We start from the raw sequence: 14705 nt of genomic DNA on the forward strand, positions 1-14705 counted from the left end.
AACAAAGATGACACAGTACCATAACTAATTATATAGATATACTCTAGCTAACTCACCTCAGATATGTAAACTATTTTTCTAGCTAACTCATATTTTATTTCCAGAAAATTCTTTCCTTTTTTATCTGAATAACTTGGCGAAACAAATTATATAGAGACAACTTTAGCTTCTTTTAAGCGTCATTGACAACATAGTAAGTAAAAGAATGGTGTTAAATTTTGTTTAAAATTATACTAATGTTATACATTTTTTACCACAAAGAAAACAATACTGAATTTCTACTCAAGATTCACATGGTACAGGGGTCAGCTCCGTGGCCAGGTGGTTGAGTTCTCGCACTCTGCTTCAGCAGCCCAGGGTTCACGGGTTTGGATCCTTGGCACGGACCTACCCACCACTCATCAAGCCATGCTGTGGCAGCATCCCATGTGGAAGAACTAGAATGACTTACAGCTGGGATATACAACCATGTACTGGGTCTTTGAGGAGAAAGAAAAAAAAAAAGAGGAGGATTGGCAATAGATCTTAGCTCAGGGCCAATCTTCCTCACCAAAGAAATTTAAAAAAGAAGATTCACACAATATATGATAAAAGCAATGGCTTTTCTCAGAGGATGTTGAGACACAGTCCCCAAGTGTGGGATATTTTGTAAAATGCACTAACTAAAATAGATCTACTCTTGGAAATGTTGTTTATTTCCAAGTCATTGACGGAACACTAAACATTTGTGTCTAAATTTTGAAAGCAAATATGAGAATCATATTGTTCACAGGATCAATCAATCAATCACTCGGTTGATCTGGCCTCAAAGACACACAAGCTCAGCCAAGAGCACATTTCCAATCAACTTCACAAATATCCCCTGAGCAAAGATAATGGATCTAGGACCACATAAAATTGAATATGTCTAAGAGACTATGAGCATTTTAGCCCATGTCATCTATGTAATCTTAATCTGTGGATGATTAACTATAATAAACTAATAGTTAATCTAAAATGAGAATCCCTGCCACTGTTCCTTACTTTGCCACATTATACACTTTTAGTTTCCATCAAAAAATATGAATATAAATTTTTTTAATTTTAATATAGTGCTTCTATAATATTTTATGTTTGCTAATACTTTGTCATTATTTTTTTTTTTTGAGGAAGATTAGCCCTGAGCTAACTACTGCCAATCCTCCTCTTTTTGCTGAGGAAGACTGGCCCTGAGCTAACATCCATGCCCATCTTCCTCTACTTTATACATGGGATGCCTACCACAGCATGGCTTTTGCCAAGAAGTGCCGTGTCTGCACCCAGGATCTGAACCGGTGAACCCCGGGCCGCCAAGAAGCGGAATGTTCAAACCTAACCGTTGCGCCACTGGGCCACCCCCGTATTTTGTCATTATTGTTCTTCCTTTTTTTTCTCTTGCTAACCAAATTTTGTTTATTCATTAAACTTTTCACCCAGTTGATGGTCTATAACTTTTCTAGATTTTCTATAACTTTTCTAGATTGTTTTATCTCTCATAGATTTCATTAAGCAGAAAATAATGATAATAAAAATAAAATGTGAAATACTGGTCAGTTAAAGAGCATTGCAATTAAAGCACTATTCTTCAGGGTTCAAAAAAGAAAAACATCTATATATTTACATATGTAAATATATAGATACATAAACATGTATATATACACACATAATCTAGGAAGCTTATAACGATAGTGTAAGAGTTCATGCATGCTTGTATTATAAGAAAATTTAAATTAGCCATGTTCCTAAAGGATTTAGACCATCTGGAATTTTAATGTAGATTTATAGTAAGTGAAACTGATGGACCCAAATCAGAAGTCTACATATGTTAGGAGAGGGGAAAAAAACGTAATTGCTAACTTTTTCCACTCACTAACAATGGCTAATGATGGATTTTGTAACTCCACCACGTATATTTTTTTTCTCAAGTGGATATTTCTGTGATTCCCTAACTTCAGTCCTTCCGGAGGAACGTTTACAGACAGAAATAACTTTATGTCAGTGCTATTCTCACTACACTGTCCTCAGGCTACACCTTCTGCAAAGGCAACCAGAACTATAGGATGAGTTCTTAGCCTAACTGTGTCAACAGAACTGCCACATTTTTTCAGTTGTCAGTATTCTTATTTTGAAAAAGAAAAATTAATCTTCTCTTCCTCACCCATAATTTCCAATGATTCTCATAATAGTCATGTAAAATAAGCAAATCAGTTCATGTTTTGACAGTCATACGGTTAGTCAATAGCAAAGTCCGGACTAGCAGTCTTCCCATTATGTTATTCCCTTTAAAATATACACATATTCTCTTAAATATATATATATATATTTTAATACATACTCATTGAAAACAGATCCAAACAATACAGAAGGTATTTATAAAAAGGAAAAGTCTCCTGTGCCCACTCAGAATCCTGTTTGCCAAAGGCGGCCACCATTAACAGTGCAGTGTCCTTCAGACATTTTCTACGGCTATGCAGATATTCACGACAGAAATAGATTCAAGCATGGTGTTCTACATCTTTCTTTTCTTTCTTCCTTTTTTTTTTCTTTACCTTGGCGATCTTTCCACCTTAGAACACGTAACTTTATTCAATTTAAAGAGCTATCTATCCACCAGTCCCCTCTTAAAAGTGGATGCTCCCTTTTAATTTTTCTATATTAAGCCCATAGAATATTTTGTAATGCTCCAACTGTAACGGGAAAATTTTATAAAATGTGAAAATCATGGACTTACATTTCAAGTCAGTCAGTCCTCTCCACTGTTCTGTATGATTTAATTTTTGTGACAAAATACTTAAAATATATATATTTGAATTTAAAACACCTGGTAAAAGTTCTTGATATTGCTATAATAATTTGTTCTGAAAGACGATTTCATCACTCAATTCATATACATTCATATAAACAAACATAATATAAAACATATGTTATTCATTAATATTGATATATACAGCATGTTTTCATATATGCCAATATTTTCCAGAAAATATTCTTTCGAGACAAACTCATCTATACTGCTGTGTAGCTTGTTTTTCTGTAATGTATATAATCCGGATCAGTAAACATGGTTTTTCTCATATGAATACATATTTAGAAAACTGATTGCATTGACTGATATCATAATGATGAAACTATAGCAATATAGCAAGAAAAACAAAAGATACTGAAATAGTTTTTTTAACTTAAAAAGCAAATGGCAAATAAACAAAAGTCTTCAAATTATAAACCATATGGCTTGGGCTTCTGTCAATTATGAGAAATTATTTTGGAAGCACCAACGGGTATTAAAAACTTTTTTGAAAAAGGCTAAATATAGGTTTTTCTTTCAACCTTTTTCAAACATTGCTTCTAAAATCTCTTAGCAGTTGTCTTCCCAATATTACCCTCTTTTTAAGGTAAAAAAGACAAAAGATAATTAGTTCCTCTGGAAGTCTCTATGTTTGCCTGATTGTGCTGAGTAGAAATATGCATATTTGCAGATCTGCCAAGTTCAATCCATTTTGCTGGAGAATTCCCAATGCATTGGATTTTTGCCAAACAACTAAACTAAGCTGGGTTGTTGAAAGTTCTTTTTATCCATCTGCAAAATTTCACTCTCTCCCTCTGCTGGCGGCCACAGACACCCTTTACAGATATTGGGTTTAGACATGCAATGAAATGCACATTTGTTCCCTTTAAGCGTTACAACAATGAGTACTTCAGTATCCCCTTCTTATAAGTATTTTACTTTAGAGCTGCTCTCAGTAACTGGACTTCACCACTCCCTGTGGAGCTGAATAAAGCTTTTCTGTGAAAGGCTCTTCCTATAAGATTTGCAACTCTTACCATTATTTGGAGAGTTCAGAAGCACTTCTAAAAGCTGTAAGCATTTTACAACGCTTTCTTTGCATCACTGAACAGCCCTGGCTGATGAAAGCAAAATGGAAAGGGCCAGAAGCGTGCTGAAAAGAGCACGGTCCTTTCTGTGGGATCAATATTTCCAGCTTTAGCCCATAATCAGGGTGAGGGCCTGCCTTGCTCATATGTGTTGCCTCTAAGCATGTGGACTCAGACATTGCAGATCACTGGGATGCATGTAAGTTTGCGCAAAAAAAGTCTCTCCAACTTACCCAAGAAGAACATGCTTACTCTATTGTTTATTTGTTTGCAAAATTTTAAACACTAAAGAAGATGGTTAACAACAATAATTAACACAAATTTTGCTGTTGTACCCCTGGTTACTTATGTGACCAATATTGCAACTGTAACACAAAAAGTTACTAGCACTGCTAGAATTACAATTAATTTATACAAAATAAATGGAGGAATTGTGGGAGAGGGAGGCACATTTTGCTTTGAAAAAGTAACAATTTGCTCATTAGAGCTTCACTCACTTTATTGGATACCAACCCTTCCACATGGTCTCTGTTGTAGACTGACCACACAGTGAGGACGGGCTCCAGGTGTGGTACAGAAAAACTCATCAGAGTGAACACTTTCCAAAAAGTCTGTTCTTTTCTTTCAGAAAAATTATTAGTACTTTGGTTTATTGAGTTTTCATTTTCTCCTTTTTTTCACAGTGGGGGCAGAAAAGGAGGTTTTATGCCAATTGTAAAGCTTTAACCAAAACCAAAACATAACAAAACAGGAAATAGGATGAAACGAAAGAAGCTTCTTTTCTCCAGTCACAAGAACTGCATGTAAACGATAATTACAGTAATATAAGGATAATATATCTATCTATTAAATTTAGCTGAGACAGAGAGACTAGAAAGTTCCCATTTGATCTGATGCTTAGTAACACAAATGGATTAAGATGAACAAATCTAATTCTATCATTACTCCAAATTGTGTATGTTCTTCAAGAAAAAATATTCCTGAAGACACAGAGTTTGAGAGTTTGAGTTATCTAAATTTAAGCAAATCATGTTGTAATTATTGATCAGAACAAAGGGTTAATATTCCATCCCTGTAGGAAATGTCTCAAACATTACATTTGATTTACACAAAAAGATAAGAAGTTGGCACTACAGAGTATAAAATTTTTTTTGACATGACAGGCAAACAAAAATGTACATATTATCAATAATAATGCCCATGCAGGGCATTCTACTCCCTAACATCTGATCTCCTAGGAGCCCTACATATTTAAACACGCTTTGAAAAAACTTCTAAAAACTCGAGACTGTAAATTTTATATCTGGCTCACATGATGTCATATTTAACGATTACAATTATTCTCATTTCCCTTTGTTACTTGCTTCTCTATAACCAGAAGAAGATCTCATATACCAGTAGATACAGATCCTAATGTACAATTTGGGGATTTGCACCTGAATAGAAGATGTCAGGGACACAGCCCAGAACTAAGCTCCTTCGCCTTTCCCAGGAAATGAATCTGGGAATGAAAGGAAAAAGCTCTCCCAGTCAATGGGCCAGACTTCCAAAGAAAGCGACACTGCCGGGAGTCCTCAGCCAGCGGGAGCCCTTCAATATTGAAAGCTCTTGGTGGCATAAGCCCCAAGTGGCCTGCGCCCTGCAGAGATAGTCCGCTAATCACCATAGTATTTAGAGGGAGGATCCTGCAGAGGCAATTAAAAAGGAAGTAAGTTCCAAGGATACAGGCTCTCATTGGACTCTCAGAGCCACTTCTTTTCCCAGTAGTCGCTGGAGGTCTTCAGTTCTTGGGTAGCACTCTCTGGGCTGGAGCAACAGTCCTCTTCTTGCTATATGTCTAACTGTTTTGAACTTTGCCTTCACAAGTTCAGCCACTTCTAATCCCAGCTGGCTGTTGGGTCTGCCACTGCAAGGCCACTTTGGTCTTGAAATAAAATGATCTGTATCTAAATTTGGGCTCCACCACATTTGCTGTAATTTACTGTGTGAGTTGGACAAGCTACTTAACCTCACTGAGCCCCCATTTCATCGAACATAAAATCAAGTCATAATGTCTACCTCATGGGGTTGCTATGACTATTAAAAATAAGTCAAGTAAACTATTTGGTATTGTATGTGGCACAGATCATATGTTCAATACTCTCCCCTATTGTTTGACTTTATAATTCTATTAGCAAGTCCTACATACTCCAAGTTAGACTTCTTTTGACCATTCCCTCTATCTACCTTACCCATGCTCTAGTTTCCAACAGGATGCTGTTATTTTCTTGACAACATTCCATTTCATGTCTATAGATACTCTCAGCCCTAGGCAAAGTCATATCCTAACATAAGAGCAACACCTTAGTAATTTATACTACGTACTTTCATGGCTGCTCAAGGTCAAGGCAGATAAATCCCTCCTGCCGTATCATATGTCCATCCTTTGAAGACAATAAAGAAGAGTTCTACACATGAGCTTAGTAAAGGACTCCTCATTTGCAAACTTTGATCATCCTGACCAGCAGAATTAATTAAATGGAATGCCTGGCTTTCCAAAGCCCAGATCTGCAACAAACTTAGCAATGGTTTTTATTGACCAAAATTGCTACCTATTATCACTAAAATTCGCAATATAATCACATATTTTGGGTCAAAGTAGATACTAACCTGCCTATTTTATTATAGAGGAAAAAATTATCTTCAAACCACAGTTAATTTATCTTAAGAACTTTATAATTTGATGAAATTCAGTACAGTTGTGATCACCTAGAACTGTAATTTTCAAACAACTCTCCACGGAGGTTCAACAGTGATGTCTCAGGGGACCTACCTGAACACGAGATGAGAAGGAAGGGAAAAAGGGAGAGTAGGCGGGGTCCAGGTCCACCATGCAGACTGCAACCAGAACAGGGCTCTTTTTATCTTTGTTTACACCACACCAGATTCTATTTCTCAAAGTGGTCTTGCAGCAAAAAAAAAAACATTTGAAAGGCCCTGAACAAGAAGATCTCTTCAGTCTTGTAAAGAACTTTACGCCCTCAGGTAAACACTCTCAAAAACCAAAACAGGAATAGAAATTTAGAGTTTCTAGTTAAATGGGCATATGAACATTCTTATAATTCAAAGTCAACAAACTGAAGTCTTTCATCTTCTGGGCCGGTTTAGTACTTTCACAGTCTAACTCTACTGTCCAAAGGACGCTCGCCAGAGTAGGAGGAACATGCCAAGCTAACGACGCCTGAGAAGGGACAGCAGGCTCTCTTCAGTCATGGCAAACAGGACATAAGTTTTTGATTAAAAAAAGTAAACTTTTCTTCAAGGTCAAATAGTGTTAAATTTTGCCATGAAAATACTAGGAGACAGATACCGAAACTCAAGACCTGAGAAAGTAATAGTCAATATCTTCCTTATCCCATTCCTCAAGGCAGAATATCTCTGATTTCTGATTTTCAGAAAGTAAATTCATACATATAGTACACTTATAAAAATATACATAATATTTGTTCATGAAAATTAAGGAAAAGACCACACTTAAATGAGTGTCTTCAAATATGGTTCTATTTTAATTCCGTGGAAGAGGGTACTTAATTATTAGGTTTAAATAAACCCTCCTACCACCTAACGCATGTCATCATCTACAATGGTTAAAGGTTATCATCAAACTGAAAGCTTAAGACCACTGGCAAAATTCAGGGAGTTTGATGACACTACAATTCCCAGTCATTGATTAGCCAGCCTAGTCTAAAAACACTGTCCCTAATGCAAATTTCCCTCTCCCATCTCCACAAATACTATTTCAAACTTTTCTCTTTCCTCAAATCCTTACCAACTATCTGGCCACTCCCTCTTCATAGAGAAAATTGCCGGTATGCCCCAACTTCCCCTGCCAAGTCTATAAGCCTACCTGCATCTGTACGTATTCTACTGTCATTGCCTTAGTTACGTTGAGGAGGTATCCTCCCACCAGCTATGGGTAACGCCTCTTCCTGCACTGCCCACTTCATCCTTTCCTTCCTTTTCAGAAACACACACCTTTAGTCTCTCCACTTCTTCTGCACTGTTCCCGTTAACATTTAAACGTGTTCAAGGCTCTCTCCCATTCCAACATCCCTGTCCAGATATGGGATTCTCTCTATTTTTATTCACAGACAACATTTTCATAGAACTCTCTTTTTTGCTAACCTCATCTCCTTACCCATTATTTATTCCTCAACCCATTCCCATCTGGCTTCTGTCCCCACCATTCCACCAAAACGTCCCTTGCCAAAGTCACTAAGGACAATTATGTGGAAAATCCAGTGGGTTTATTGAAGTCTTCATCTTCCTTGACCTGTCAGCAGTATTTGGCACTCCCAGAGAACTCATTATTCTCTCCCTTTTTTCAAGTACCAGAGTTGGTTCTCTGTTCGTTATCATACTATAATCTCTACAAAAGTCGTTTCATTTATTCTCACAGCCTTAGTAACCAACTGCAAAACAATGATTCCCCAAATCCACCCCAGATCTCTCTTCTGAGTTTCTAAGACTCATCTATTCAACTGCCCATTTAGCCTTTACGCTTGGAAGTCTCACTGGTATCTCAAGTGAAGCAAATTGTATCACAATATGTTAATATAACAAAGACAGGGTAACATCTGCCCTTCCTAAAAATAGCCCGAGCTGATTAGTGCTCTCTCATTGTCAGTAATAATAAAATTGTCTAATTCTCATTTGACACTCAAAAAATAACCACAAAGTAAAGAAAATTTATGCTAACTAAATGATCATCATTTAGAAGAGTATGAACTTTTTGGTGTAAAGCTATTTCCCCAACTTTTTTTCAAACTTCTCTTCAAATTAAGTCTCTTCTGAGGCACCTGCCCTGAATTTCATAAGGGCCTTCAGGAAATTTCTAAGCAAAATCAGAAATTTTTTTTAATTGTGATTTTATACAGAAGTCAAATAGATTTCTCCTCTTTTAGTACTCTCATGTATCTTTTGTTCCTTGGAATAAATTGTCAATTTAGTATAAAGGGACAATACTCACTTTATTGCACCTAAAATATCATCGGTCTTTTGCCTGATTGCCAGTGTTAATGGTGTTGCACAGCTCACCCAATAGTTCATAATGTAATTGTTTCCCCTGTGACCAGATGTGATGGTTTCTATAATATTTTTAAAATTTCTTCTTGAAAAGAAAGAGATTCTTCCAGACAAGAGTCATGACTTTTAAAAAAAAATCAGATTTCCACAAACTATGCATGTGATAGATATCCAGAACTAAGAATTTTATATTCTATTATTCCTTTAAGTGTATTTCCTTCTTCCTTCCCTCCCCTTTATTTAATTTTTTTTCATATAAATAGAAACTGCAAAATTCTCCACACTGATGCAACCTATTTGAATTATCCAGAATCAATTTGCCTTATTGACCAGCTTAGCGTGATCAATTTTGTGAGCAATTCTAAAGACAGTGTTTTGATCACAGAAAACAAACCATAAGACCTTAGAGAAAATAGACAGACAACCTTCATGCCCAATTCCAATGTATTCATTTTGTCTACTGCATCTAATTGCTCTGCCCCATTTCACTCTCTCCAACAATGCATATGTTGACAAAATGGTAATTTATTTATCTTCCCATTGCCAAATAACATTGACAATAATTTCATAGACAACAGAAAGAAAAGTCCTATTATATATTACATTTCTCATAATTAAAATATTATTAAAGCTATATCACCTTTAAATCTATTTACACAAAAAATTGTTTTTACCAAAATAGTACTTTGCTATATTCCAACCTCTGTCTTTTTATAGGATTCCTTTTACAGTAATATTAAAATACCAAAAGTACCTTTTGCAACATGGTTGTCATTTGAAATATCACTTCTTCATGTCCCTGTTCAGTTACTTACCTAAAAGAACAAAAAAAAGAAACATAAGTTTGAAAGCATTTCAATACATCATTAAGAAAAGTTTTTTACATCTGTAATAAAAATAGGTTTGTAGTAGGCACTGATAAATTACTCCATAAAAAAATTGTCACTCTACTTGAGGGTATTATGTTGAGTGAAATAAGCCAGACAGAGAAAGACGAACTCTGCATGACTCCACTCATAGGTGGTAGTTAACATATAGACAAAGAGAACTGATCGGTGGTTACCAGGGGAAAGGGGGGCATGCGGGGAGGGCACAAAGGGTGAAGTGGTGTACCTACAACATGACTAACAATAATGTACAACTGTAATTTCACAAGGTTGTTAACTATCATAATCTTAATAAAAAAAATTGTCACTCTATTATAAATGCAAAAGAGCAAACAAAAAGTAGGCAAATATTTCAAGAGCTCAGAAAAGTAGGCAAAATAGAGTAGATGAAAAGATGGAAAAATAGTATATATAAGAGGAAGAGATTTAAGAAATTATGAGAATGTCCATCTACTCACAGGGAACTTTAGTCTGAGATAGTCAAGATAATTGCAAATGAGATAAAATTCTTGTGTTCACACTTGAGAATTGTTTACATTGGTTCAAGCTGAGTATGCCAAACAACACTTAACCAATACACTCTGGTTGATGCTTTAGTTATATTCTATAGGAAAGTTTACATAGTCTATATTAAAACTTTTATTGTTAAAACATTATAAAAATAGTAAAAGATTTGAGGAACAATAAAAATCACTCATTTCACTACCTGAACTCAATAGTTTTTATTTATTCATGTTCTTTCTCCTTTAAATCTATGAATATGAATAGGTACTCATTTAAAGAGGTGACTATAAACCTAGCATGAATATGAGTATGTACTCCTTTAAATCTAGCACATATAACACACTATAAATACAAAATATTATATTCTTTCTTTATTTTTTATTACTTATAATTATTTTTCATGTTACTGCCTACTGTTCACGCATGTCAATTTAATGTCTGCAAATTTGTGCATTGAGCTGCTGTTTCATAATTTACTTATCCATTGTCTTTTTAATGACAGGTAAATTATTGTCAAATTTCTATAAGTAATAATTCAAGTATATGTGTATACGTAGCTCTTTTCTCTCTTTTCAGTTCCGCTCATCTTTAGTCCTAATTTTTGCTGATTTATGTGCATCCCTACATCTGGTAGGATAGATCCTCCTTCGTTGCCCTCCCTTTTTTTTTCAGAGTATATGTTTATATCACGCCGATGTCTTTTCCAATTGAAGTTCAGTATCAATTTGTTGAGTTTAATTCCTTAAAGTCCAATGAGACTTATTAGGATTGCATTCAGTCTATAAATAGATTTGATAAGAATTGACAACCCAACAACTGCTTGTCACTCATCTATCCCTTATTCAAATCTTCCCTTTCATCTCCCAAAAAAGTATTCCAGTTGTCTTTGTATGGTTCATGCACACCCCTTGCTAAGCTCATTGAGAGGTATTTAACACTTCTTCTTGCAATTGTCAACAAGATCTTCTTCCTTGTTATACTTTCTGTCTGATATACATTAATACCATTAATTTCTGCACTTCTGTGTTTATTCTCTTTAGAAAGTTTATAGGCCCTTTAAAGTTTTTGAATTTCTTGATTACATAACAATTTTTAAAACTATAAGGAAAATGCACAAATTCTTCCTGAGTATACCTATTATACAAGTTAATATAATTACGCAGACAGACCATGATATGCAAAACAACCTGGAGTTGATGGCAGTGAGGACCATCAAGATGACTTACTGAGCCACATTCCAAAAGTAGGCTTTGATTTTTACGTGTACATCCACTTGGAAATCGTGCTGCCTCACACGTAACATTCAAATATTTTATAACTTTGCATTAAAAGTGTGCATGTATCATTTTCAGAGAAAACTTACTACACAATGATATCCTTTGGCTTTCCTCAGAAAGCTATTTTAAGTGTGTTTGTGTCCCATGGGAGAAAAGGTCAAAGGATGTGAACTGCGGTTTAACAGGAAGAGCCTGGCTTTGGAATCTTACCGTCCTGGCTTCAAGGCCTGACTCTGCCACTTGCTAACCACAGGCCCTGCGCAAATTGCTTGAACTCTGAGCTCCAGTTCTCCTCAGGAAATGAGGTGACTCGGAGGATTAGAGATAGTAGGTAGGATGCAACTAGCATAAATGTGTCACTCAACAATTGGTAGGTATTACCGTTTATTGACAGAAGGCTATATCTAGACTTAATTCTAAGCGTTTTACATACATTAATTCATTTAATCTCACAATAACCATGTGAAATATTTTGTATATTTAGTCCATGAGGAATGGGTTCAGAGTCTATATTGAACAAGTTCACAATAATCAGTGCTGATCCGGGATTCTAACCATGTCTCTCTGATGCTAAGTCAATGTTCTCTCCACTGTGACATCCTGAATTCCATTTTCATTCCTTTTCCCTTCTAAGATCCAGCTTTTCATAATATTCTAAAGACTTCCTCGGGGCCAGCCCGGTGGCGCAGTGGTTAAGTGTGCACGTTCCGCTTCGATAGCTAGTGGTTCACGGGTTCAGATCCCGGTTGTGGACATGGCACCACTTGGAAAGCCATGCTGTGGCAGGCATCCTACATATAAAGTAGAGGAAGATGCGCATGTATGTTAGCTCGGGACCAGTCTTCTTCAGCAAAAAAGACGAGGATTGGCAGCAGATGTTAGCTCAGGGCTAATCTTCCTCAAAATAAACAAATAAATAAATAAAGGTTTCCTTTTAATTTGAAATGATGGAAAAGAGACCTTTCGAATTTACTTTAAAATCCAGTGAATAATGTCTATAATCTTGAAACTGTCATTAAAAACCATCTATCATCTATCTAACCCAAAATACCTTTTCCAACGTTAGTTATCACTACTTTCCTTTACTCATCCTACAACCAGACCAAATTCCTTGCTATTCTCCTTTACATACATGCAAAATTTGATTTCACTTTTTTGTCTCCATGCTGTCTCAACATAATTCACTGAAAAACTTTTCATTACAAAAGAAATAACTGTTTGTACTGGTTATTTTCTAGGCACGCCTGAGCTCCCATCTGTTCCCTTCTCTTCTCTGCCCTGCTCTTGTCTGTGAGTTGACCTCCACAGACTGTTACACAAGCGCCCTTACCCAGTGGCTTTGGGTTTTGCCAGTGGGACTCACCCAGCAAGAGATACCACAGTGGAATATGGGAGAGATTAACATTAATGTGTATGTTCTTCATGTTCCCTCCCGGCTTTGACATTCTGGCCATGCCTGCACCCTTCTAGCACTACAGCTTCCATTAGATGGCCCCTGTTTACATGTTAGGAACACAGTTTCCTCCACCTTGGTCCTTCAGGTCTAGCCTAAGGGAGATGATGGGTGCCCCAATGTACTTCACCATGCCTTGATGGTTCCCTTAACCTAACTCACTTCTCTTTAAACTGTCTCTTCATTAAAGTCTCTTCAAGAATCCTGGCTGAGTGTCCCATCTATTCTTTCTCATAAAAAAAAGTGTATAAAGTACAGAGAAAAATACTCTATGTATAAGCATATAAAGTAAAGAAAAAGATATTCTTGGAACAACCAAGCTTAACAAGAAACATATTACTTCCAGAATTGCTTTATATATGTACACAGAGTTATTGTCTTAAAAATTATATAATATTGTTTTGGAACTTGCTTTTTTTGTCCTCATGGACCTTGGCCATGCCAGTATATACAAACTCACTTCATCTTTTTAAATACTTCTTAGTGTTTCTAGAATATATGCACAAACCATATATCTATTTAATCAAAGAAAAGACATTTTTTCCATCCCACAATATCCAAAATTAGTTTAAAATTTTCTTAGTTTTCATTTATATCTTCAAGTGCTCCGTTCATAATTCTTCTATGAAGGAAACTTGAGGGATGATGTTTACTTTGACTCGCATACAAAAGCACTGTCTGAAATTGCTGACCGAGGAATGTTAAGTTGGACAGGCATCTCGTCTCACAGTCAAACTGTAAGAAAAACTAAGAGATGAGCGATGCCTGCAGCCTATTACTTCTTCTCCCTTTTACAATTACCATTTATTACACACCTACAATATGTCCGAAGCTACACTAGCTTTCTCACGTATATTATCTATTTATTCTTCATGACATGTAAGAAAGAATTAAGTCCCTTTTACAAGAGAGAAAACTAACCATCACAAGGCTGAGTAATTTGCCCAGGCTTTGTATGTACCAGAGCCAGGATCTAGCCACCTCCCAAGTCTTCTTTTTCATTGTCTTGCTGCCTCCTTTAAAAGATTTGGTTTATTTACAATTTACTTGATATCAGGAGTTTAGAAAACTTTTTTATGCCAAAGTTGTGTTATATTATACGAAGTTTTGCTAAACGCTCATTGCATTGCATCACACTACATCAGATTTTCTTGACATGTGATTTGGCCTAAAGTTTCATTAAGCCATTAAAATACTGTAATGTTTCCACTTTATCCTCTCCTACTCTTCAATGTAGGTTACAACTTCACCAGTCATTAACATTCAAGCCATGAATGGTTACGAAAACATGAAGGACTCAAACACTACAGCGTTAGAGATGTTCCAATGACTGAGAGGCCCTAAATGAGTGCCCCTGGACCAATTACAGCAGAATCACAAGGGTGCTTTCTAAAAAGTCCTAGAGCCTTGAGCCTCACCCCAGTATAATTTGTTAAGATTTTACGCTTTTTAAAACTTCCCCAAGATGATCCTTTTGCATATTAAAATTTGAGAAAATAAGACAAGAATGATTGCCTTGTTCCAGTGGGCTTTGGACCAGCAGTATATCAGCATCACCTATGAACTTGTAAGAGATGCAAATTCTTATGCCCACCCCAGACCTTCTAAATAAAAACAGATATTCAGACA

The 14705-nt window shown here is 36.0% G+C and overlaps 1 protein-coding gene across 17 annotated transcripts in view; it reads right to left on the reverse strand.

Annotated features, from left to right (window-relative positions):
- ANK2 (ankyrin 2) overlaps positions 1-14705 on the reverse strand; it is a 618697-nt gene that overhangs the window by 443508 nt on the left and 160484 nt on the right. For 16 of the 17 annotated variants that reach the window (XM_070259771.1, XM_070259758.1, XM_070259801.1 and 13 more), the window contains exon 2: positions 9710-9770. The exons of the other annotated variant lie outside the window; for it this stretch is intronic. In XM_070259771.1, coding sequence (XP_070115872.1) covers positions 9710-9730 — 21 coding nt within the window. In that variant the 5' untranslated portion in view covers positions 9731-9770. The remainder of the gene's footprint in view (positions 1-9709; positions 9771-14705) is intronic. 17 annotated transcript variants of the gene reach the window in all.

The sequence above is a fragment of the Equus caballus genome, chromosome 2, assembly GCF_041296265.1.
Source record: "Equus caballus isolate H_3958 breed thoroughbred chromosome 2, TB-T2T, whole genome shotgun sequence".
Classification (NCBI taxonomy): domain Eukaryota; kingdom Metazoa; phylum Chordata; class Mammalia; order Perissodactyla; family Equidae; genus Equus; species Equus caballus.